The 25489-nt window shown below is 36.7% G+C and overlaps 5 protein-coding genes across 6 annotated transcripts; 1 reads left to right on the top strand and 4 right to left on the bottom strand.

The window, feature by feature from the left end:
• Nucleotides 1–838: 838 nt before the first annotated feature.
• Nucleotides 839–5714, bottom strand: LOC108770688 (uncharacterized). Of its 2 annotated transcripts, XM_018522371.1 has the most exons (6): nucleotides 5223–5713; nucleotides 3932–4035; nucleotides 2530–3801; nucleotides 2354–2463; nucleotides 1636–2052; nucleotides 839–1520 (listed from the first exon to the last, which is right to left on the bottom strand). In XM_018522371.1, the coding sequence occupies exons 2-6, from the start codon at nucleotides 3975–3977 to the stop codon at nucleotides 1005–1007; spliced, it is 2361 nt and encodes a 786-aa protein (XP_018377873.1). In that variant the 5' UTR covers nucleotides 3978–4035; nucleotides 5223–5713; the 3' UTR covers nucleotides 839–1004. The 2 variants fall into 2 exon arrangements, with proteins under 2 accessions (XP_018377873.1, XP_018377872.1); XM_018522370.1 differs by having other exon boundaries at nucleotides 2354–3801; nucleotides 5223–5714.
• Nucleotides 5715–6162: 448 nt separating this feature from the next.
• On the bottom strand, nucleotides 6163–8762 carry LOC108770691 (pyruvate dehydrogenase E1 component subunit alpha, mitochondrial). The gene is made up of 6 exons (XM_018522374.1): nucleotides 7995–8762; nucleotides 7734–7907; nucleotides 7405–7623; nucleotides 7037–7285; nucleotides 6632–6877; nucleotides 6163–6466 (listed from the first exon to the last, which is right to left on the bottom strand). Exons 1-6 carry the CDS (start codon nucleotides 8103–8105, stop codon nucleotides 6317–6319), a joined length of 1149 nt encoding a protein of 382 aa, XP_018377876.1. The 5' UTR covers nucleotides 8106–8762; the 3' UTR covers nucleotides 6163–6316.
• An 813-nt stretch (nucleotides 8763–9575) lies between these two features.
• On the bottom strand, nucleotides 9576–16561 carry LOC108770689 (putative methyltransferase NSUN7). The gene is made up of 10 exons (XM_018522372.1): nucleotides 16494–16561; nucleotides 15314–15654; nucleotides 14959–15125; nucleotides 14524–14626; nucleotides 14016–14305; nucleotides 13523–13770; nucleotides 13076–13427; nucleotides 11783–11959; nucleotides 11412–11681; nucleotides 9576–10172 (listed from the first exon to the last, which is right to left on the bottom strand). Exons 2-10 carry the CDS (start codon nucleotides 15651–15653, stop codon nucleotides 9825–9827), a joined length of 2295 nt encoding a protein of 764 aa, XP_018377874.1. The 5' UTR covers nucleotide 15654; nucleotides 16494–16561; the 3' UTR covers nucleotides 9576–9824.
• Nucleotides 16562–19620: 3059 nt separating this feature from the next.
• On the bottom strand, nucleotides 19621–21567 carry parvin (beta-parvin). The gene is made up of 5 exons (XM_018522375.1): nucleotides 21361–21567; nucleotides 20755–21018; nucleotides 20282–20676; nucleotides 19968–20211; nucleotides 19621–19878 (listed from the first exon to the last, which is right to left on the bottom strand). Exons 1-5 carry the CDS (start codon nucleotides 21476–21478, stop codon nucleotides 19802–19804), a joined length of 1098 nt encoding a protein of 365 aa, XP_018377877.1. The 5' UTR covers nucleotides 21479–21567; the 3' UTR covers nucleotides 19621–19801.
• Nucleotides 21568–22113: 546 nt separating this feature from the next.
• On the top strand, nucleotides 22114–25215 carry park (E3 ubiquitin-protein ligase parkin). Its single transcript, XM_018522373.1, has 8 exons — nucleotides 22114–22486; nucleotides 22705–22909; nucleotides 23008–23371; nucleotides 23450–23651; nucleotides 23742–23894; nucleotides 24131–24256; nucleotides 24334–24418; nucleotides 24695–25215. Exons 1-8 carry the CDS (start codon nucleotides 22229–22231, stop codon nucleotides 24802–24804), a joined length of 1503 nt encoding a protein of 500 aa, XP_018377875.1. The 5' UTR covers nucleotides 22114–22228; the 3' UTR covers nucleotides 24805–25215.
• Nucleotides 25216–25489: the final 274 nt, after the last annotated feature.

Raw genomic sequence — 25489 nt, 5'->3', positions numbered from 1 at the left:
TAAAGCGGGGAGCACAGACTCTTGCATAACGCATGACACGTAATGCATAAGAATATGTACCAATAGAAGTTCTCCGTTTCTTTCCCTTCCATGTAATAGAGAATTCTGGTTGGTTTAATTTCTTATGCCTCATGTGTTATGCGTTATGCAAAAGTCTGTGCTCCCCGCTTTACTCTGGCGCGGTACACACACGCACGCACGCACGCACGCAGGGTGTTCGGCGAGACTTCTATCATAAAGCGCCTAGAGCGAACTAAACTGAGTTGAAAAGTCCTTTAGCATTTTGCAATTTTCGCAATATAGTTAATGAGATATTGATTACTAAAAATTGCTGAAAATTGATCATCAATCATTTTTTTAACTCAAATACTATCTATTTTACAGAAAAACTGCAAGGCTGCGTTCACGCAAGAATTACATCAAGATTAAGCTATATGTTACGTTACGTATATTATAGCAAAAATGCACCCTAGAGGCGTAATTATCTAGGCGTAATTCTTGAACGCAGCCCAACAGACAAAAATTGTTGATTTTCTTCTCATAAAGTTCTAAGCATTTTTTTAGAATTTTTTATCAACTTTTTAGTATATTGCATTTTCTTATTATTTTTATCAACATGAGATAATACGGTATTAAAAATTCTGAAAAAATTCTCACTTTTCATTTTCCGTCCTAGGGATAAAGTTTCATGATTGATACCCTGAACACATTGACTCGGTTATTTAGACTCTACTCTTCCCTCTCCAACGAAGGGGATATATATGGGTTAGAGTTGACGATTATCCGTTTATCCGGAGATTCGAGAGAGATAAAGTATACATATAAAAAAAAAATAAAATTACTATAATATTATTAAATATACTCGCTTCATGTACTTGCTCACTTGCATATTACATACATAAGTTTATTAATCTTTTATATGTATAGTGAATCTAATTTTAAAGCTGTATATTATATATAGATTCTTTCGAGACGAGACGCGCAAGTTGGCACAAATCCAATCTTTACGAGCTATTACTCGATACACTTGATTTGCCCGTCGAGAGCGAAGACGGACTTCTCGCGGAAACTTTAGCGAGAGAGTTTTCCATTCTGCTGATGAATTTTTGAAAGGTATTTCTTTTGATCGCCCCACTATGCTCAGGCGAATCCTCGATCTCGTCGCTTCCCTCGTTACTGCCTTGTCTATTTGGCTCGATGGAGCAGTTAACATCGCTCGTAACTCGTGATTTTCGGTTGACGGCAAATCGATTCCAAGCCTTTTTGTCCAAACTGATTGATTTAGCGTCTTCGGTCTCTTTCTTGCCGATAATGTCTCTTTGTCGTGCCGTGAAGTCGGCCCACAACGCTATATCGTCGTACAATTGGTCATTCTCATCGGCATCGTCGCAAATACACAAGTCGCTTCTTGGTGACTGATAATGCTCCGTCTCTTCTCGGGCGTTCGTTTCCGATTCTATGTCATACATCGCGTTGAGTTCAGCTTCGTTTACTTTCGTACTACATGAATCCCGTGTTGACTGCAAAACAAGATTATTTGCTATCGAAAGAGAGTAGGTACATTTCAATTAAAGGAAGTCACACATTTCCATTAATGAAACAAACGAATTCTTATCATCGTAAGGAACATTTTACCTGCCGAGGATTTTTATTATGCCGTTCTCGATAGGCACTAACATCGTCGTAAAATTCTTGCGTTTCACTTTGACCTTCCACGGGCAATTTTACTTGATAAATTGGCCTGGGTGGAGGAGGATGATTATATTCCGGCAATTCCTCGCCCTTGCTCGTTAAGAATCCTGTCTGATAATCCTGTTTTGACGTCAGATCGGACGCGTCGTCGTAAGTGGACATTTTTTCCGTATCCAAAGATAATGCTGAATTTGACGAAATTTTATCCTTGCAACGATACCTCTCTCTCTTGTCCGTTTCTTTGCTGGGAGATTCTCTTCTACTCAGAACTCTATTCAGAAAGGACTTTTTTTGTTGAAACTTGCACGACGGTTCGATCTTGACACGATCTTTGGCGAATCTTCCATGTGAAATCAAGCTCTGTATCGAAACAAAACGAAAACTATATCATATAATTTTATTACACGGCGCACTTATTTATGCAATATTACACAAGCTTTGATTAGTCATTTAATAAAGTAACTACCATATATAATATGAGTGGTAAAAATAATTCACTTATTGCTCTACTAAGAGAGAGAGAGAGAGAGAGAGAGAGAGAGAGAGAGAGAGAGAGAGGGAGGGAGGGAGGGAGGGAGGAGGGAAGCGAGGGAGAGGGAGAGAGAAAAGCATAATTGTGTCTTTGCAAAGCGTTAATTGCAATCATTAAAACTAGGCTTACTTCCACATCGTCATAAAATTCTTCTCTTTCCTCAATCGCCCCGTCAGCGATAGATACATCGATAGATGAATCATTATCCAAGTTCTGTTTCGGCTCGATCCTCGTAGCGTCTGTTCGCAAAAGTGTAACGATATCGTCGTACGTCTCTTGAGACGATATTGCATCACAGGACTTACCTTCCTTCATCTTCTCATTTCTCTCGTTTTTTTTGTTGCGCGCACCAACAATGTCATCATACGCGATAGCTTCCTCCCGCTTCTCGTAACTAATACCAACCTGCTTTTCTTTCGGCAATACCATATTTTGATAACGCGTTTCATTTCTCAAGTCTTCGATTCTGTGATAAATGTCATCATCATCGTCGTCGTCACCGTCGACGGTCGCTCTGTAAGAGGATACCGTAAAAATCCCGTTATCGGGAGGTAAAGAGGGAAGTCTTCGAGGTCTTCGAGGTATTCGGGCAGGTAGCGAAGGCGCCCTTTCGTCTGTGCTGCTCTCTCTTCGCTCGACTTCGTTCCTGTTACTCGGCAATTCGGCTTTGGCCGTTGAGTTATGGCCGTCGACGACGGCGACAACTAATTTTTCAGCATCTTGATGTCGCGTTGCCTCGTTACTACGGCTGTGATCCGTTAACGAGGATTCGACGATAGTGGCCCGCCTTTTCTTTTCATCAACTTCCGTTGCTTTGTTCCTTCCGCTCTCATTGCAACATTCTATTTCGCAGATCTTTGCTATCCATTGGTCCATCTCCTTGGGTGTTGTCGCAATAAACTGCAACGTTTGGTTTCCAGGGCTATATATCTCGAAGGCTGATTCACTCTTTTGTCGGTCACGGGGAATCATATTTGGCGCCGGGCGGGCCTTATAACCCCGAATCGGATAGATCGCGTACGGTCGATTGTGCCGTTCGCTTCGATAGATGAGCAGATGCGATCCAACCAATGCGATCCAGCAAGCGCGACTTTCCGATAGAAACAACTTCTTCCCTTCTTTCCTGTAGAGCGGGCCGCATTTGTAACACTTGCTTTTAATTTGCATCGCCGAAACATTTTTGTAAATTCCGATCAGCATCTGGCCCCCCTCGTCCCGATCGTCGCTTTGCTTGGGATATTTCACATTCGTGATCGATGACGCGCTTGCGGTCTGGAGAGAGCCGTCATTTTCGAAGGTTTCGTAATAATCCTGATGAGTGTGCGTGCGAGGGTGGATCTGCAGGGTACGCTTTTGAGATTCTTCCATTCCGACGTATTCTTCTGAATCGGCTCCACTCTTGGTCAACAATAAGCTTCTCGGCCCGGACTTCATATCCAAGTAAGGTTCCGGGGATGACGCTCGAGTCATCGTGACGCTTAAAGTGTTTTTCGACCGTATCAACAGCTTCTCCCTCAAGTTCTCGAGCATAAGCGGAAGCTGCGCGTCGCCAAGACATTCCAGAAACGTTATCATTTCTGTCAACAGAGTATATATCTATGTATATACATCCCGTAGAGAACATATGGAAGAGCACAACGGTTTAAACTCATTTGCGCGAAAAACAAAAAATTTCCTGTGTTTGTCGTTTCGTTTAAATATACATACCTCGCAGTACTTGCAATATATCGTTAATGTTCATGTCGGTTTCCATATTGTTGTACCTGTGTCGGTGCGCTCACGTGCTTGCTTTTAAGAAATAATTGCAAAGCCTGAAATTTTCCATATATCAAAAGGATTTATAACAATGGTGAATAGCTTACTATATTAACTAGTAAGATCTATAATGTACTGGAGCGCGCCATTAGAAGAGTAGAGGTGTTCCACTCACTCAGTCCCCAACAATTACACTCTAATGTAAAAATTGTAATATTGTTTTCTTTGTCAGGGACTCACTGATTGGCTAATACTGTTTTTTTTTTTTTTTTTTTTTTTTTTTTTTTTTATATTTTTTTTTTTTTTTTTTTTTTTTTTTTTTGTAGAAATGAGTTAGAAAGACAAATATTTGTTTACCTTCCCTTTCTCCGTTAGGTCGCAGTTTTTCATAGTATTAATACAGGAAAGGCGCGTTTTAATATATTATAGAACTCACTGCTTATATTAGCGATATTCTTATATTTCAGTTCCTACAGGATGTACCGCGCGAGATACAACCATTGCAGATAAGGCTTTATCAAGCATTTAAATTTTCAACGGTATAAACCATATAAGTGAGATATTTCCTATCTCGTATCTATCGTTCTACGCAACATAACATGTATCTACCGTGATAGAAATAGTTGCTAAATTATTTTATGTGTACAATATACAACATAATTAACGTAATGCGTATTAATTTAAGAATACAACGTAAAAAAAATGTACAACCCATCTACATATAATATATGTAGATATTTTGCATTAGAAATGGAAAAAAATGAGTCATTAATATGACATGTTGAACAGATCGCCTTTCTATATCATGCTAAATATCCGGCGCAAAACACGACGTCGCGTCGTCCAAGTTACTTCGATCCGAGTTATCGTTGTCTATCCGGACGAAGAATTCCTTGAACGTTTTACTGGATGACGCGGCCGCGTTTGCCTCGTTGCCCGTTAAGTTTTATTAACTTTGAACGATAGACCGTTCGTCCACCTCGGATCACTTATTCTTTATTCCGCCAACTCTCAAGCATCGCCCTTTCGATCTATTCGCTGTAGCTTTTACTTAAACTTGAATTAATTTTGAGCTCTAATTAAATGTCAAACTTAGGGGCGTAGCACAAATTATAGTAAATAAAATTACTGGAATGAAACTTTTCTACGGGCGGCAAGGTACGTAGAGAGAGGGTATAATTATGGAGAGATGTAAGAACCGAAAAAAGGCAATTTACAAAAAAAGAAAGAATAGGATACTTGCCAGAGATTCAAGCTGCTTTCCCTGTCCCTGAGAGGACTATTCGAGAGGATCATGCAGGACGAAGAGATTCGTTTGAACTATACGTGCTCATCAGCTGCGCGGTTGAAATGAAAGGAACATTGGTAAATAGAGATACGCCGATTCTCGGATGATCCTCGGACTCGATATCGTCCATGTATCGTCAAGCGACTGTCGTCTCGTTAGAATTCAATTAGCGCGACGTGACACGTGCGAGCGACGTAAGACTCAAGACTCCCGACACTCCCGACTCCCGCAGAGACCAGCAGAGACGTTCGTGCCTAGTCTCGTACGTCTCCGCGCGCGTTAGCTTTACCATGTTAGCTCCGCCGCGCTTCCCCTACGCCTCTTTCTCGCCTCTTCTGACTCATTCATCGAGTCCATCTCTCCGCTACCATTTCGTCTTTCTGCCGCGTTCTCCGTTCTACTCTCTAATTCTCACTCTCTCGTCTTCTCATTTAAAACGATTATCAGTGTTAATTGATCGTTTTTTCTTCGTCGTCGAAAGAAATGACAAGACTCATTCTTTTACTCTGCATGATCCTCTTTATTTAGCGCGATCTCGTAGAGAGGACGTTGAATTTATTGAAAAATTCTTCAAATCTCTATATGGAAGATATAGATATTGATTAAATTTTTTACAACATTTTACTACGTCAAGTTATTCATCTAATTAGTGAAGTTATTCGTCTAATTAGGATTTTATTCTTCTTGACTTATATCATTATATTTCACTTAACTCAAATCGCGCAACCCTCAGATTTAGTTCTTTCCACTCTGAGTATTTTTCTTACAGTGTATATAATGATGTTAATGTTACTTTTGGTTATAATTAGTCGAGCTAAAAAAAAAAGAAGAATCGTTTTTATTGACAGCTTTTAAAAAGTTTCAGATTGCCACTCCACAGTTTTAATTAAAAGTCGTTAAAAGGTACACGCGTTTCGCCTTTGTACGCGTGATATATTTTTAGCAAAATAAGTACATATATAGTCATGTGAGCAAACATGAGTAATTTAAATCTTACGAGTATAAAAAATCACAGAACAATATTAATAACTCTTTATGTCGCCTTTCTTTCAGAATAATTCCCAAGGGACTTTACCGCGAATTTTTTCTAATGGTTTGACATAAACGTCGGTCGAGATTTCCGACATTTCTGGCCACTGATCGGCCTTGGCTTGCTCCACTTCCTGATCGACTTCTTTGTAAACTGATGTTCGTATGTTCTGAACACATAATTAAATTAATTTGCGTCAGTTGTCATCGTAAATTATTGTAAAATTTGAAGCATAAACTTTTGTTAATTTTAACAAAGAATTAAAAAAAAAATATATATATATTATATACAGTAAAGTTTGAGAATATTTTTAGTTTTGTTTTCAAGTGTATACTTCAATGTCTTTTTCGGTCATAAGGTCTTTCTCTATGAGGAGTTTGGTAAATGACGTGATTGGGTCTTGCTCGGTTTGCACAGCTTTAATTTCTTCTCTACTGCGATACGAATAACCAGGATCGCTCATACTGTGTCCAAAATAACGATAAGTTATCATCTCTAGCACAATCGGGCCGTTTCTGAGTGCATAATCTCTGCTAAAGCGTATGGCTTCTCGTACATCCATGATCTTCATCCCATCAACCTATACGCAATGGGATGCATATTTCGAGTGTAGGTATACATTGTAGCACGGATATTGGATGATGTAATGGACATGAGTGTTTTTGGTATTTTATATAAATAATAGAACAGAGCTATAGAGTAGACAGAGCATGCGAATTAGCAATATGTGTGCATTTACTTTTATTCCTGGTATGAGGTCTCCGCGCGTATAAAGCCGAGTGTTGGCGGAATGTCGATGCACGGCCGTACCCATACCATATCTATTATTTTCGCAGATGTAGACCGCCGGTAGATTCCAGAGCTTCGCCATGTTCCAAGCCTCATAAATTTGACCCTGCGAAGCTGCACCGTCGCCATACAACGTAAATGATACGGCACCTGTACCATTGTACTTGTGGGCCAAAGCTATACCGGTGCCGATAGGTACCTAATCGTAATAATAAGATAATAAAGTAATGAATATGTAGATTTAACTTGATGAGACCATTTGAAACCATTTGAATAATAAAAGCCGAAAGTATAATATAAAAGTGAGAGCGCATTTACCTGTCCGCCGACGATACCGTCGCCACCGTAAAACCGCGGTGCATACATATGCATCGAGCCGCCCTTACCCTTGGCCGCACCTGTCTTACGACCCATGAGTTCCGCAAAAACCGAGCGACTCGAGATACCAAACACAACAGCGAAACCGTGGCATCTGTATGCCGTAATAACAGTATCTCGTTCAGCTAGAGCCATTTTCAGACCTACAGCTATAGCTTCCTAGAACACACGTTACAAATTTCGTGTTTTCATTTTTCACTCGCAATATGATATATGTATGTTGCACAATTATTGGTTTACATTCCATCATCTAGATTTTTCTCATCTACCTGACCAACGTATAAATGTAAGAAGCCATTAATAAGCCGCTGTCTGTACAGCTCTGCAGCTCTGTTCTCCATCCGACGTATATAGTTCATTGTCTTCAGTGCATATGTAGCATCTTTTATATTTAATGTCGACTTCTCAAGCGGTCCTTTATCAAGCCGATACAAATCGTATTTCTGAAAAAAGGTATTTCAGAACTAGAAAGGCAGAGACAGGAGGAGAGAAAAAAGAAAAAGGGAGTCTGATAAAAATATTGCAAATACCGATTCTACGACAACTTCTTTGGTAACGTTGCGATGTGATAATATATTGTATCGCATCTTAATGCCACAACGTCCAAGTGATAATCCTAACTTTTCCCATATTGAATACATACTTGATAATATCCGACCCTCGATGTTTGTAAGATAATTTTCTTAATGCTTTCCACTTTTCAAAGTTGCTTCGACGTCAGTCTACTCAAATCGACATTTATCGTTAACGCATTATCGTTCAATTTTCTACAGCACACACGACATTTTACTACGTACACCATATACACATACTTTTCTTCCTGCTTTACAACATGGTTCCTTGATACATCTATTACTATTTGTAATATAAATAAAATTTATTTATTTTATGAGTAAGTTTATACATTTGAAAAAACTTGCGTGTTTTTCCAAGATAACTGATCCAATTAAATCTCCAATATTATTCATTTACAATTACTGCTTGCATTCTCACATTCTCAATGCGATTTGATCAATCGCAAAATGACAATCGCATTATAAATACGTCAACGTTTGAACACATCCATGATGATAAACAGACATGTGTCATCATGTGTTGGTCGAGACATATATTCGGAATGCGTGTTTTCTGTGTATAAAACGCTTGCGTCGAAGAGAGCACAATCGCATCTACTTTTTATAAACAGTTTTAATCTAATAATTTAGTAACTTCATTATAAGAAACAAATTCAAAAGATAAGTTTGGAACCAATCGCAAGAACTATATGCGTTTATTATACAGCAGTATTATAATAAATTATGGGCAATTTGATAAATCAGTGACTTTTTAAAAGGAGACTATGTTGAAAAATAAGTCAAACGTTGATTTTTAAAAAAGTAAAAAAAGTTACGTATTATAGATAAACGTTCGATTGAGATTTATACTCGATATTGACATCGAATATGCATTTGATTATGAAGTGAAATCAATGTTTACTATATTTTGTTCTCGAAAAAAAATCTTGTAATTTCCACAAAAGCTATTGCTTACGTCGTCAAAAGTTTCTTCCGTACTAATTAGAGACAGGGAACGGAAGTAAAGTAACTAATCGTTATTTGTAACGAAGTTATAGTTATGTTATAAGTTACTTTTTTGGTAATTTTACTGGTATATAAATACTTATTTCTCTTTGGTAACTGTAACGGTAACGAAGTTATGTTTTTTTGGTAACAAATTGGTAATGAATTTTACAGTTACTTTTTTATCGTTATTTTCTATATGATTGGACACAAACTACTCGTAACATTTGAAATTAATAGAAAGTCCTAGGCCTGTTTGCTGTGATTGTGGTCGTCGATTTTAAAAAAGTAATGGAAAAGTAACGAAAAGTTACTTTCTCAAGTAATGGTAAGGGCCCTAACTGTACTTAACGAGTTACTTTTTCTACTCGATAACGAGAAACTGTAACTCGTTATTCTTTTAAAAAGTAAACTTTCCATTCCCTGATTAGAAATTCTAATGGAAATTAAGGATGATATTGAAGTTGTCCTAAAAAGGATGGAAAGAGTAAAGATATGCACAACGAAAATGTGCTAGCTAGTATTTATCGAACCAACAATAAATGTCCCAGTTACCTGCGCATGATTAAAAAGTAAAACTACAATCTATTTTTTTCCTCTAGGATAAAAATATGCGGATTTTATTCAGAAATCTCTTGTGTGTGTGTGTGTGTGTGTGTGTGTTGCATATACGAAAGTTAATAAAGCCTACGATATTTTCTCTCAACGTTACGGACACGCTGATTATATTTATCAACATTCCAATATCGACAATTGTAGGAGCACACACACATTAGCACAATTATACGATTACATTAAATTCTAGATGAAATCGAACGTCAAGATTCTCTGTCGAGGACGACGATAGTATTTTAACGGCATTTTCTTCGCGTGAAAAGGGTATAGCGGTTTTTGCGTAAATGTATCCGAACGCATCGCATAAAACTGGGAATCTTTCATAATATTTCGATGACTTTTCGAATCAACCAGGAAGGCGATTGCATCTCGCCACCATCGACGCGCATCTCGTTTTCGTGTTTCACGTATTTGCATCGATAATAACTTTTCATCTCGAACAATGTGTCGGCTATGACGAGGACATGGTTGACGCTTATTCGCAGCTCGCAGCATCCAAGCATGTGTAGGCGCTGCTACGCGATCTATTTCGACCTATGCATTCGAAAATATAAATTATAAAGATCGTAGCTACTTGAAATGAGTCCACGTATTCCGATGTAGTTAATGATTGCTTTAACCGAAAAGCAACTTTGCAACTTTTGTAATATGTTTTTTAATATGACTGATTCTGCTTTTAGTTATATATATATATATCTTTTACTATAGATCCAAATGTATAAGCCAAGCATGTTAAAGAATTTTACATCTGCGAAACTGTTTTTTTTTCTACTGAACGCAATCAAAGCGAAACAGTAAGCGTAAATTGTCGTAAATCAATTAATCGCAACCGAGTTAAATAATTGGTAAAACTGTAGAAAAGGGGAGCACCCGCCGACGACCTTTACCTTGACATATATTGTCAAGGTCATCACTCTAAGTAACCTCTAACAAGTTTTAGCTGGCGCTCGTTATATTCGTTAAAAAAGTTTATTATTAACAAAAAAAGTTTAAAAAATGGTGTCTCTTTTTTACTATATATGAAACAAAAATTTCCTGCTCGAAAATACAATATTTTACGACTTTCTACGCGAAGCTACTCCTACCCCATCTCCAGCACGTTTACACCGTACCTTTAGTCCGCGATCCATACAATAGGTGTCCTTGTTTATTCTGTAGGTTAAACAAAAATACCTATCATATGGGTCGCGAACTAAGCTTACGGTGTAAACATGTATCGGGTTAGGGTTAGAATTATTATTTAGTTAGGTTATTATATACCCATGGGTGTATAATAATCTAACCCTAATCAAATCATGTATTGTAAACTATGCAGAGTAAAGCAGGAAAAATTTTCTGTTCTAAGAACAAAAATTATATAAGAAAATATGAAAATCGTGCGCCCCCCCCCCCCCCCCCAAACAAGGAGGGGGGAAGGTGGAGTGGAAGTCGCGTCGCGTGGAAAGTTGTAAAACTTTAAAGCAGGAAATTTCTGTTTTATATGGTGGAAAAGAGATATCGTATGTTATTTCTTAAACTTTTTTTGTTAATAACTTTTTAACGAACGACGAGCACCGGCTAAAACTTGTTGGAAGTTACTCAGGGTGATGACCTTAACAACATATGCCAAGGTAAAGGTCGTCGGCGGGTGCTCCCCTTTTCTGCAGTTTACCAAATAATTATGTCTTTTATCTCGTATATATGCATCAATATATGCGTCATCGTTTTTTATATCAGACAGACAAGCTAGTATCTAATAAGTATTTATTGTTAGTACATATACTTGAGACATACTTTGATACGCTTGAAACCTCTGCGACTGATTTGTAACGTTTGACGTGTCGCCGATGGTATTTCGGCTTTTTGCTTCGGATTTCGTTGTTTGTCGGGATCACCAAACAGTCCTTTTGATTCTGCCACTTTGATCATGAAAAGCGAATCAAACTGCATCATTTCCTTTCGTTTTATTACAGCGATGAAACAGCCTGGATCCAATGTATGTTCGTTCGTTTCGCCATAAATTTCTTCGATAGTCCCCACTTCGAACAAATCACTATCGGGGATCTAACGATATATTTAATTTTATAATTAAGTATTGATCGATAATCATTAATAAGCGATAATTTGACGCGCGTATAATATTATATACTTATGAATGATCTTACAACAATATCAGTCGTATTCAACAACTTTTCATCTTCCTCGTCCTCCTGCTTGCACAAAAACATTTGTTCGTGTTGCGTTTGCGATTGGTCCTCCCAATGTTCTCGCGATTGTTCCTGCCTATGCACATCAGTTTTAATCGACTTTGGATTCTTTCCGTCTTTGGTCTTTCTCTTTGGCTGTAAGGCAACAAAATATAAAACTTAACGATAATACATAAATTAATGTAGGGCATTTAGGAATCCGCGCTGTAATCGGTGCGCTTAAAAAATACTGGACGAACCTCAATATAACTTAAATGTATTTAACATAATTGAGTACAAGTACGTTTCGGCTAAATTCTAGCCTTCTTCAGCTTGACATCGTTGACAATAGTAATATCTACACACGTGGAAAACCTTTGGTTATCCTCCGTTCAAGCTGAAAAAGGCTAGAATTTAGCCGAAACGTACTTGTACTCAATTATATATTAAATACATTCATTCATAAGTTATACTGAGATTCGTCCAGTATTTTAAGCGCACTGATTATAGCGCGGATTCCTAAATGCCCTACATTAAGCAACAAAATATATACTACTTTTAGAAATTAAGTGAATACGCGCGTGAAAAAATATGTAATATTTTTTTGAAAGATACTTTTGGGACAAATCATCGCCAACTCAATATAATAACGCATATATGTATATAATTGTAATATTATATAATCATAATAAATTACGACGCGGTTAAGATGGACGTTATTCTTAATAGCTTTAAAATTTGAAACTCATATACGTCGTCGTCCACTAATAGAGGATCAATGTATGTCATCTTTATTAAAATTGTTTTATCGCTGAGGATAGCTTAAAATAAGCTCGAAAGGTTTAAAATCAACACCTAAACGGTCTAGCTGGAGCTTAATACTTGTATGATTCTTACGTGAATTTACATACTACGTGTGTAGTTCCCAGAAACGCGCGCCGAAATGAATTTTCGGTCTTAATATTTCATGTAGTATATAAGAAGGATTATGTATTGATTTATAGATGTAAATTAAACATTAAAATGGTATACGCTGATATACATGCAATAATACACTGCAGTGGCTTTCCTTTATTACTAATTTCATTTTAAATACTACTGAGAGCCTGAAATTATTTCTTTTTGTTTTATAATCATAAGTAATTAACGACAATGTTTTCCTGTCTGTTTATAATAAGTAATTCAATTATGCAAATGCAGTCAACAACTGCATGTCCAATACGATTTAAATATAAGTATATATATATATATATCTATAAAAAGTCGACTTACAAGATGCTCACGAATGTATTTCTCCATGGCTAATTGATTGGCATATTCGACAACTTGATGAATCATTTCCGTAGTTTCGGATGGCAAGATCGTATGCACCTCGTATATTAGGAACTGTATATTTGGTCTGGTTAGTGCATACTTGAGTGTGGAAAATTGTTCAGCCAGAAGAGCGCGGGGTTGTTTGATCCCATCCGCTGTATCACTAGTTAACGATTCTAATAAATTAATGTCACCACCGCGAGCAACGGCAAGATCGACGATGTCCCGGACGCCGGTGTAGCTACACGGGGGAGTCGCCAGAACAACAGTCGCTCTTTCCAATTCTACGGACGATGGTGATAAAATGTATCTAAAGATAAAGAATCATAATGTTTTCCAAAAGTAATTGTGAGGGTAATTGTGACAAATCTTGTGATAGAATAATAGAGCCATTATATATCTTACTTTTCTGAAAACATTCTGCATTGTTGGAAAGTGACGCCTAAATTCGTGAGATATGCTTCGTACTCGCAACGACGATCTCCAACACCGAAAGCTAATAGTCTCCCGGCATCCTCGATGTCGGCCAAGAGTCCGGCCAAGTAACCCGTGTGACGAGGGGCGATCGAATGCGTGAGAACTACGGGACCGCAAAGACGAGCAACACGTATCGCCTGCGCTAACGTAGCCGCTCCGAGACACAATGATCTTTCCTATATAATATATAAATCAAAAAATGTCTTTCTTTTATTATTAATTTTTCAATTTTCCATCTTTGCTTATAGATATATTCACTTTTATACTTTTATATGTAATTATTCTTTTATTCGCTATTTTCCAACAATCCAATCATGTAATATGTATATTATACCTACACCGATATCGTACGTTCTGTAACTATAATTATCTTTTTCACGTAGTTATTTTAGTAAATGAGAACTAGATATATTATATTTACCAAAAAGATGAATCGATGGTCGCGAACCAAATCGGACACGGCGAGTTTCTCTCGTACCTTATCATGCAAATTAATCATCTTTGGGCAAATTGGATCAAAGACATACTTGTTCTCATCGAGCTCCCCTGTTTCGGTATCATTACAAAGTTGAAGTTTTAGCTTTGACATATCCTTTATGAATTCGTTTTTACTCAACACTCTCATAGTATTGATCCATCCGGAAGCAATCGCGCCTTCATCGGTCCAACTTATTCCTTCCGCGATACGCAGGTGCATCGGGAGGAGCTCGTCTAGATGTACATGAATATACAATGTATAATATGCATTTAAATATATATATATATATATATGCGCATGCGTGTGTGCATAAAATATTAATAGAGTTGACGCGCGTGGTCAATAATATGTTTTTATTTTACAATTAAACAATCTCTATTCGGCGCACTATATTCTATTCGTAAGAATTTTCATGCAGATTAAAAATGAAAAATTAAAAATGACAAATAACCGAGAATGAGCGCTGAACCGCTGATACGAAGACGTGAGATGCTTGCCGCTAAATGCGTTTTTGCTTTCAAAAGTGCATCTTCAATGTCTTTTAATCCGACAGTCTGAAACAGCACACAAAATAATATTGACTTATAGCGCATCCGCGTTGGTATAGTGTTAAATAATTAAATTATAAATTGATACAAATATCAACAAAATATTATTTTCATGATACGGTATCGTCGCATGTTTGAGCACAAATGCTGATTAATTTAATTTACTAGGAGCATTTGCAAACGTAAATTATAGCATAAATAATAGCTTTTTTGTACAAATTTATAGGGGGAAAGAAAAAAAAACACCGAAATAGATAAGAAGACAAAGGATTAACACACAAGGTTCTAAAAATTAATATAAAGAAGTGGAAAGGAAGGAATTGCACAACGCAACAAACCTCAAATACTTTCTCTCGAATCTCGTATGCACTCCCACGTCGATGGGCAAATTTTCTTCCCTGCATATCGTACAATAGTAACCAGACTATTCGTTCTCGTTGTTTCAGAGCATTATTTCTATACCAAAAACCACCGTCCTCGAGTGTACGATTCAAGATATTTTTATCTGCAAAGTTTACAACGGAATTTAAGTTTGTGACTGTTAATCGCGGACTGTAACAATTTATAATACACATAGCATTTTCTTGGAAAGAAAGCTTCATAGAAGCTTCTTCGCGTATACGAAAAGAAAAATGAAAAAAACTTTTTTCCGTTCTCGCTCACCGCGCATTTGAAAACTACAATACATCTCACATCTCAGAACGTCGTATACTAAACCAAAAACGCGTCTCATTTCGGCCTCGTTGGCATAATTTGGCGAGGGTCGTGCATTTTGCAGAACTTTGGCCGCCAAAAGGATATCGTTGATACGCCAGCCCGGCTCGATGCGAGCTTCCGTCATCGAGCCGTCCGTGCCAGTCCCCGATATGGTATTCGAGGAACCGACGATATTCTTATTCTCGTCTCTTCTACTTTTCGGAAGATGGCCCTTTTCCCTGGGTGACCTGGGTGACCTGGGTGACTTGGATCCCCTAGGACACCATTCCCAATCTTGCGAATTCTTGCGAATCATGCGCTGTTTAGAATCCTCCATCCTCAAACAAAAGATCCCCGTATGGTTCTCTCTCTCTCTCTCTCTCTATCGAATTAGATAATTGTACCTATATCCTTAATTATATATGCCTGTCTTACATTTTCTCCCACTGCACATATACGAGGTAGCTGTTGTAAATAGGTGTATGTATAATATATGTACAGGTATATATAGGTAGATATTAATTAGGGACAATTAGAGGGGGCAACTTTCAGTAAAGCACATATCGATGCGGCACGTACGAAATCATTTTCAATCTTCGTTCGATATTGAATAAAAGATAAAAACAGAATGATTCTTGTGTCGACATATCTAATTGTGTCTGTTGAAAAAAGCTCGATCCCTAGCTAATGTCCTTGGCGTCCCACACAGCAAAAGAAATCTGTGGAATCTGGTCAAGATATCGTGCTGGGATATCGCAATATCTCAAAAATATTCAATAGACATTTGGATATATGGCAGATATCAATAGGGTATACTAATGTCCACACCAAAGAAGGACTAAGATATCTCAAGTTTAAGCGAAATATATATTCTTATGTTATTCCTGAGATATCCATGATTATTGTTGATTATAGTAAAATCTGAAATGTTATCGTAGGTATATTATAAAGATATATCAGAGATAATTATAGTATCTAGTCGGGATATATTTGGGAGAATGTTTTTTTATAATTATAATGATGGCTTAATTTACACCGATGAAGGTTTCTCTGGCATGCTAAACCAAATTGCACGGATTGCACCATTACGTCAGGTTTCTAAAATATTCTAACCTTTGGCTGTTCAGAAATGTACGTGTAAACACACCTTTAAATTATAAAACCTAATTATGAATACCTTAGAACATATAATATACTACTGGAAGGAGCATAGGCCCATAATCCCACTCTTTCGGTTGAAGCCGAGAAGATTGACCGGGAGATGGAATGTGCCTATAGTCAGTAATGTGCATGCTCAGACCATGCGGCGCGCACGCCGCACGGGTCTGCGTGCGAGATGAAGAGAAAAGGTGACAAGCATGCGCATTACGATCTAGGATCACGCATTCTATCTCCATCCTTGTCAATCTTCTCTGCATTCTACCTCCATCCTTGTCAATCTTCTCGGCTTCAACTTTTCGAGCCTATGCTCCTTCCAGTAGTATATGTTCACCACCTGAAGAGATAATTTCCTTAATTATGCCCTTATGTATATGTACGTGCATTATAATTACGCACTATTCTATAAGTTTTATATATAAAGAGCCATCTTAGAAACGACTCTGGAAGATATTTTATCTGTTAGATAAAGTCTTCGGAATGTGTCTCTGAGATATATTGTACACATTTACTTTGTAAATTTTTCGGGGTAAGATGATGTTAGTATATCCCATAGATATCCATTGCTGTGTTAGATTATTAACTTTATTATATCTTTTAGTTTAACGTACTTTTTTCAGTTCTACATAATTATACCCATAAAGAATTAGAAAAGAATAGAGAATATATTAAATTGAGATTAAAGTTTATCTACATTGGTAGAAATGGACGTTATTTGCTTAAAATCACTAAACATATCATACCTGCTTTTATCTTGAGACGCTGGCTCAGCGTCTTTTTCCCTTTGCAATTCGACGAGACTGTGATAAACTCGATGACGCCATTCTTCATCGCTGGGCAATATCAATTTTTCGAGTTCTTTGTTACGTAGCTCTTCGCTAAGAAGACTAAAATTCGGTATCTGCGCCGTAAGAAGAAGTCGAAATATCTTTGCGTAGAGCGTGAATATACTAGTTTTACGAGTCTCGGTATCAACGACAATTTCAATTTCAACATCGTTAAGAGACTTGCTGGATGAATCGCTAGTCGACATTGCTTTGCCAGTGGACTCCTGCGAGAGCATCTAACTGACTCCTGATGACAGTCCTGACGAGATCCTGGTGAGAAGCGTACGTCGATCGCGCCACGAGAATTACAATTGCTTCGATACAGGGCACAGAACACCTATATCATGGAACCTATCATGGAGTCATCATGGAAGAATGGATTCCGATCGAAATTATTCAATTATTGATTTTCTAGGAAAAACGGAATAATTCCGATTTCCCCAATTGGAATTCATTCAGACATATGTTTCATGCATGATAAGTTCAATAATACTCAAGTATACCGCCCGCGCCGCCAGACAATGCAGACCGTGCAGACTGCTGAATATGCCGGGAAGAAAGCTTAACCAAGCTTAACACGATGAGCGAAGCACGTTAAGTGAAGGAAAGCACGCTTTAAGAGAAGCACAATTACAACGTGTCAATCAAGAGGAGCAATCCAGACAGCATTTAAGTTGAAGCGCGTTTAAAACATGAGGCACGCGAGCAAAAACTATAGCTTTTATACTTAATTGCTAATAACACGGTGTACCAGCAAGTACCTGCAGCAATTGTTCGTTCGCGACGCCACTTTTTCTCTCTCTCTCTCTCTCTCTCTCTCTCGTTGCCGTCGTCGTGACCGCAACCTGGCCCTGGCAATCGTCTAGCGAAAAGTCAAGAGAAGACTGAAGATACCAAGTCCGAGTCATCCGTGTCGCGCGACATCGCGTGCTTTCGAAGCGTATCCCGCGAAATTGCATCTTGGAACTCTTATCAGGTCGAAACGACTATTTTTACGCGCTATCACCGTTACAGTCGTCTAGTCTATTAAACATAGCATGTATGTACCCTTTTTTTTCTATCAATTGTCTGTCCGCCCGTCCATTTGTGTATCATTGGATATTATCGAAATTGCAGTGAAAATGTTAAAATTATACACAAAGATAGTATAATAATTATTTAAATTCAAGAATATAATAATGTGTGTTTCCCTGAGAAGATAGATACATTAATTTTTTTTCGTTCCTTAGTATACGTGCATATACATATATATATATATATATATAATGTATAAAATAGTACTTATATACATATATGTCTCAAAGTGTCGTCATATAGAACTATATAGAACTGATTAGAACACGCGATACACATGATTATGAGAAAAGGCAACGTAAAAAAATGCAAGTAATTTTATTAATTTTACTGCGATTTTACTTTTAATTAAGAAATAGCATTGAAATATTACTGCAAACGTCTAGATTTGAATAGTCTCAAAGTTACGATCGATACAAGTGAAAAATAGGCAGAGAAAAAAGAAGACATCTAAAAGAATATTCGCGCTGACGCGCGATATGCCTTCTTTTCTCTATACAATATATATAATTTATTGCCTATTAGATATATATAAACGATATTCAATGATCCCGTATCGAATTGCGTCTCGTGCACGACCACGAGACTAGATATTCGTTTTCACTAGACAAAAAGAAAGACAATAGACAGCTGTCACGTACATGCCCGATCGATCATTTCAGAACGACGGCGGCAGGTACGATCGTGCTGTTGACACAATTCCAAAGGAGTAAGAGGTAAACGATTAATATAACACGTTACATGCATCGCATATATTAGGATTATTAGGATACCAGATGCTTTGATGCTATATCTTATATTTAATTATTTCTTATAAATTCAAACTTGTTACTTTAACTGTTATCATCTTTTAATTCTTTAAAGTCTCCTTTGTTTTGATCATATTAGAAAATATGATAAATTGTATTCGAGGTTGATGGGATTCTCCACAGTTCATAAACTTTGTAAGAATAATAAGTAAGAAAACACATGATGGTTGACTTATATACTTATTTAATAACATTGTTACAAATTAAAACTGGAAATATTATTTATATAAAATATATTAACTTTATGTGAATGTAAGAAGGCACGATATATACTTACAGTTTATTGTGGTGTGTGTGTGTGTGTGTGTGTACGCGCGCGCATGCGTGCGTACATGTGCATCTGTGTGTAAAATCTTCCGTTTTAGCTGTACGTCTCTTTCTACATTTTTATTTGTCGGATCGACTACTTATTAGTTTAAAAGAAAAACTAAAACTTAATAAAATGTAAAAAATACAGCTAAAAAATTCAAACCGATATGTTAAATTTATTTTTATAAATAGCTCTTCAATGGCAGCTTAATAAGAATCACTTTGCGATTGTTAGAATAATTAGACTATCAACTTTAGTAATACAACATTTGTGCGTAAGCTAATCGATTGAATATACATCAATTTTATTAATTCATCCCCTTATATTTCGTAAAGAGATTATATAACACGCGAAGCGTAGATTTCAGATCCAGATTTACGATATCTGTAAGAGGAGAAACGTTATATAAACATATAAAATAAAAAAAAATTCCAAGATTAGAATGTTAGCGACTAGTTGTCGAAATTACAAACCTTCAGGACGAGCTTTTGGTTTTGCTAATCCAATATCTCGCATAATATCAAATGCAAATGAAACATTATGAACTTTTTGATCAATGGTTCTTGGTGTCAAATGAAAGCTGCCTAATGGAACGAAGAAACCCTCCAAGAGACCAAGCAGCAGAATTAAGAAAACACCATCGTGGAATTGAGTATCCAAATCAGTTAGTTCCAAATGTACTTTGCTTAAATGCTTATTAACAAATGTTACCAATGACTGAAAAAGAAGATTGATGATAGAAAATCATGTCAGAAAGAAGAAAAAGTCACAAATACAATAAGCTTACTTTTTTTACAACGGCCAATTTGTCAGGTGCGTGGTCGAAAAGAGTATCAAATGCATCGCGCTCACAACGCATACCCAAATCGTCGTATGTTGTCGTTAGTTCTTCTCTCACTGTTCTATGTATCAACTGACCATCCTTTTTACGTACTACAACTACCTGAACAGCAACTCTTTCCGGCAATCTAACGGGAGCACGAAAGAGCCGTGCTAGACCAACCAGCAGATGCAAAATCGCAACAATATTTTTCGAATGTACAGATTCAACGCTCCATTTGTAAGGTGGATATCGACCCAGGACACGATTAGCAGTGGACAAGACAACAGCAAGTTTTTGCTTCTGTCCTTCCTCAGATTGAGTTACTTCGGGTACATCCAATTTCTCCCCAGTTAGTTTTTCTAAAAAAGCGAAATGTTGACCTTGGCAAAATATTATTCTGAATGTTTTATCCTGTAATCGTGAGCATATATTTATACCTAAAAGTTTTTGTAGCACTTGTCCATCGTAAAGATCTTCTACAATATCCTTCACAATAATTCGTTGATCAGCTAATTCATCGTTGATCCACTCGATTAAGACGAATATCAAATCTCGTAACTTGGAATCTTCTAAAGATTTCGGCTCTATCATAGAACGTTCTTCGTTCTCATCAAGAGCGTACTCCTCTGGTGGCATATCAGGATTAGCGGCATATCCAGGTGAATCAATTGCGTATTTTCCTTCTTCCTGAACATCTTTCACTAAAAAGGAGGAAAAAAAAATTCAAGTAGTCTCGGTACACATAAATCCTTCAAGTTACAATCTTCATCCTTTAATATTTCAGATGTATATATAATTGAAAAATTTTTACAGAATACGAGAATTAATTATATTATGTATCTATATAGTAAACACCATGCAATTGATTGATCTAAGACGAATATAAACTAAAATGTGGAAAATTTTTCCATTTTCAAACTCCAATTTTTCTCATTTGTCGAATATATCCCGCTCCATATAAGGATATAAGCTTCATCGGAAAATGACGTAACCAAGTACACGCAAATTTTGCGTGGTTATACAATACGAGAGTTGGACAATACCTTCTTTGATACGTTTCTTCCGTCCGAGAGTTCCGATCTTATCCCAAAAGCTTTCTTCCTTGTCCTCTTTCTTCGTAGAAACAGGGATTCGAGGTGACTTGGGTCGAGGAGACGCCATTATCCTCCTTGTTCTTTGTTGCTCTCCTTGTTCTTGTTTCTCATAGGTTGCGATGGGTTGCGATATCAGGAGAGAAAGCAGCTTTGAGAATGTTGTAAAATTCTTTAATATGATTTTTTTATTTGGTCTTGCTCTTAGTTCCCCATTGGATCTAAATGTTTAAACCAATCATATTCAAGAATTTTACAAGAGTTCCAAAGCTGCTTTCTCTGCTGAACGCAGCCATTATTCAGGCGCTACGGTCACGGAAATTTCGTTAGACGCGATCGGTACTCTCGGTAGTCTCTCTAGTATTTCGGTACTCCTGGTTGCTCCTGGTTCTTTTCCGATCACACACCATTTATAAAGGCTTAAACACAATAGGCACAGGCAACTAGGAATAACGAGCCGTCCAATTAGAGCTCTTGCGTGTAAGTTCGATATTATATCTCAGAGCTCTGATTGAACGACTCGTTACTATTTCCTGTTCCCTGTGCCTCTATTGCTTGTGCTATTATAGGTTTATTTTCTGCAGATTGTTTAAGATATTAATACGTCTCTCTGATTGGTTCAAGCACTAGCTTAAGACCATCTCGAGTCTTCTTGAGCAACGAACGTCTATAGATTCCGTACAGACAATCGATACATATTTATATACATCAATTGAAGTCCAAATCCATTCGAATTGATAATATTGATATGTGAATTCCAACTGTGTGTCTATACCAGTTGGAAAACGTGCTTACTACTCGCACGAAACGTACGAGAACTATGAGCTTTTTGTTTAATTTAGTGAAAAGCGCGTTTCTCGGAATGTTGCGATTATTTTGGTTTGGCAAACAGAAAATGTCTAATTCTTTAAGCATATACATTAAAACGAATACAGGCAATACTCTGTCCGTCGAATTAGATCCCAAATGGGATATAAAAAATCTAAAGGAGATCGTTGCGCCTCGGATGGGGATTGCGCCGGAAGACATTAAAATTATATTTGCAGGTAAAGAACTGCACGATTCAATAATAATAGAGGTGAGAGCTTGCTTATATACACACATGCATATAGAAATGTTCTTCTACTTGCTGATATATATTATCCCCTACAGCACAAAAGTTGCAGCAACAATGCTGCAACATTGCAACGATATTGCACGTTGCAGCAATATTGCAGCGTTATTGCAGCAGTATTGCTGCAAATTCTGTGCTGTATGGGATCTGATTACAATATTCATTTACATTTAATGTTGCAGGAGTGTGATTTAGGACAACAGAGCATTTTACATGCAGTACGAACACCCCATAAAATGCAAGATAAAAGGAGAATGAATGTAAGTCTTATAGAGGAATCTACATCAGAGACATCCAATTTGAATGACAGTGGTAGCAAACCTATGAATGAGACACTTATGGATTTACCCTTGGATGAATCAGATCAACAAAATTTATCCTCTGAAGGTGACAACGATATTAGTTTAAATGATTAATTCTACAAGTAGTACTAACAATGAGAAACAAGGATGGTTAATTCATCATCATCTTATTATTGCTGACAGAGCAGCAGGAAAGTCGAGCACATTTTTATGTGTACTGCTCGGCTCCCTGTAAAGATGTGACCGCAGGTAAATTAAGGGTCAAATGTGCAAGATGTGGTAGTGGTGCTGTAACTGTTGATAGAGATCCTCAGTGTTGGCCAGATGTGTTGCAACCAAGGAGAATATCCGTACATTGCGAAAGTGATTTTTGTCCTGTAACTTCAAGTATGTTTAGTGATGAAACGGAGAATCAAGTTAATTATGCTCATTTTTATTTTAAATGCGCTAAGCATCCCAGTTTAGGGGAAAACGATGAAGCTGTACCCCTTTACCTCATAAAACCAAACTTGAGGAATATTCCTTGTCTAGCCTGCACAGATGTCAGGTGCTTAGTAGTATGAAAATATAATATCTCAAGAGTATTACTTTAGATGATAACTAATATCGATATTTTACTATTTAGAGATACCGTACTGGTATTTCCATGCGAGGCTGGTCATGTAACTTGTCTTGACTGCTTTCGTGAATATTGCACAGTTCGTTTACACGAGCGACAATTTGAATTTGATCCTACCGAGGGATATTATACATTGTCTTGCCCTGCTGGATGCCCCAATTCTTTTATCCATCAAATTCATCATTTCCATCTCCTTAACACGGAACAGGTCATTAGTATAACGTAATTTTATATATTTGTTAAATTTAATTAAATTTTTTGACATATCTTCATAGTATATGTATAATAAAATATGCAGTATGAAAGATATCAGAGATTTAGTGCGGAAGAACATGTTTTGCGTGCTGGTGGTCTTTTATGTCCACAACCAAACTGTGGGATGGGTATTATACCACCTTCTACAGAAGATGATGTAGAATGCCGGAAAATTCAATGCATCGGTGGATGTGGCGTAAGTAACTCTTTGCATATAACATTTTTGTCCCAAAAAATTTTTTTACACATTTTTTCATCCTTTTTATTCAATTGCATATTGTGCTTCAAGTTGCACATTTTTTAATTATCATTTTTTACATGGATTTCAATTAAATCCTACATTAGGATAGCTACTATAATATCTTTTTCTCTATATGATCTGTTTTTTCTTTCTTTTGATTCTTCAAATCTGATTTAATCATTTTTTTGTAGTACGTTTTTTGCAGAATATGTTTACAAGGTTATCACGTAGGAGAATGCGAATCGCAAACATCGGAAACGTCCACAAGTATTTTTTCTTCTAGAAATTATTCAGTAGACCTCTCAAAAGCTAACGAAGTTAGTTAAATTTAACGATACATCTATCAGAAAACAAGGCACTTCTTTTTTGAAAATTTATTGCTTGTACTTTATAGGCTCAATGGGATGAAGCTAGCAAAAAAACGATACAGATATCTACGAAACCTTGTCCTAAATGCAGGACTCCTACTGAAAGAGATGGTACGTGTACAAAATTAACTTTTTACTAACATATAAACTTAAAAATAAACTTTATTCGATGAAATTATTCAAAGAATAAAGGTACTTTTTTTCGTGCTAAAAATGAGTGTTGAGCGTCAGCATGAAAAGGCATCTCAATTGACAATGATGGAATAGTATACATTTATACAACACAAAACAGATTTCCATAATTTTATTTTCAAGATTTTGTTTCCCAGGGGGAGCAAAAACATTTTTGTATATATTTATAAATAATAAATTGTATATTTTTTGCAGGGGGTTGCATGCACATGGTATGCACAAGAGCAAGATGTGGCTATCATTGGTGTTGGTTATGTCAAACAGAATGGACTAGAGAATGTATGGGTAATCATTGGTTTGGATAAGGATTTTGGAAGAAAATCATGTATTGACTTGATTTTATTAACAATCTATAAGCTCTGTATATTTGAACATTATATTGATTACGTTTACATAGCTCGATTTACGCTGAAGTTACAACATCGATGTGGCACTGGCCAATCACAGTTATTCCATTCTTTAGAGGAATAACTATGATTGGCCAGTTTCATAACATCAATATTGTAACTTTGGTGTAAATTGACCCGTGTAAAACATACGTAATCGTAAGAGAAGAATTTTTTGTCGTTGTATAGTAATACTTATTGAATATTTTTATATTATATGGTTTAAATAGTAATACTTAGCAATCTAAATTAAATAGCAATCTATAAAGAAGGTAATTACACAGTTTAGCCTCCCGTACCTAAAAAATGAAATTAGGCTTTGATGCGTTTTTACATAAAATTGAAGAATCTGACAGAAAAACAAGGATAAATGATTCTATGAGGGGCTGCATATAATCAAAGGAATAGATAACAAAGAATAAGAATTTCAGCTTATATATATATATATATAAATTCTCAGAAACTGTATATTTTGCAGTACTTGATTTCTGGTAGGTTAAAATTCTTATTCTTTGGTCGATATTCAGAATCGATTCTTGTATTTAAAATCGTTTTAAGTACAGTCTAAAGGCCTGTCTACAATACAGTGAGTAAGAAGTAAGAG

The sequence above is a fragment of the Trachymyrmex cornetzi genome, unplaced genomic scaffold, assembly GCF_001594075.2.
Source record: "Trachymyrmex cornetzi isolate Tcor2-1 unplaced genomic scaffold, Tcor1.1 scaffold1307, whole genome shotgun sequence".
In the NCBI taxonomy this organism is placed as follows: Eukaryota; Metazoa; Arthropoda; class Insecta; order Hymenoptera; family Formicidae; genus Trachymyrmex; species Trachymyrmex cornetzi.
The sequence above is the reverse complement of the archived record's forward strand: the minus strand, read 5'-3'. Positions and strand labels throughout refer to the sequence as shown.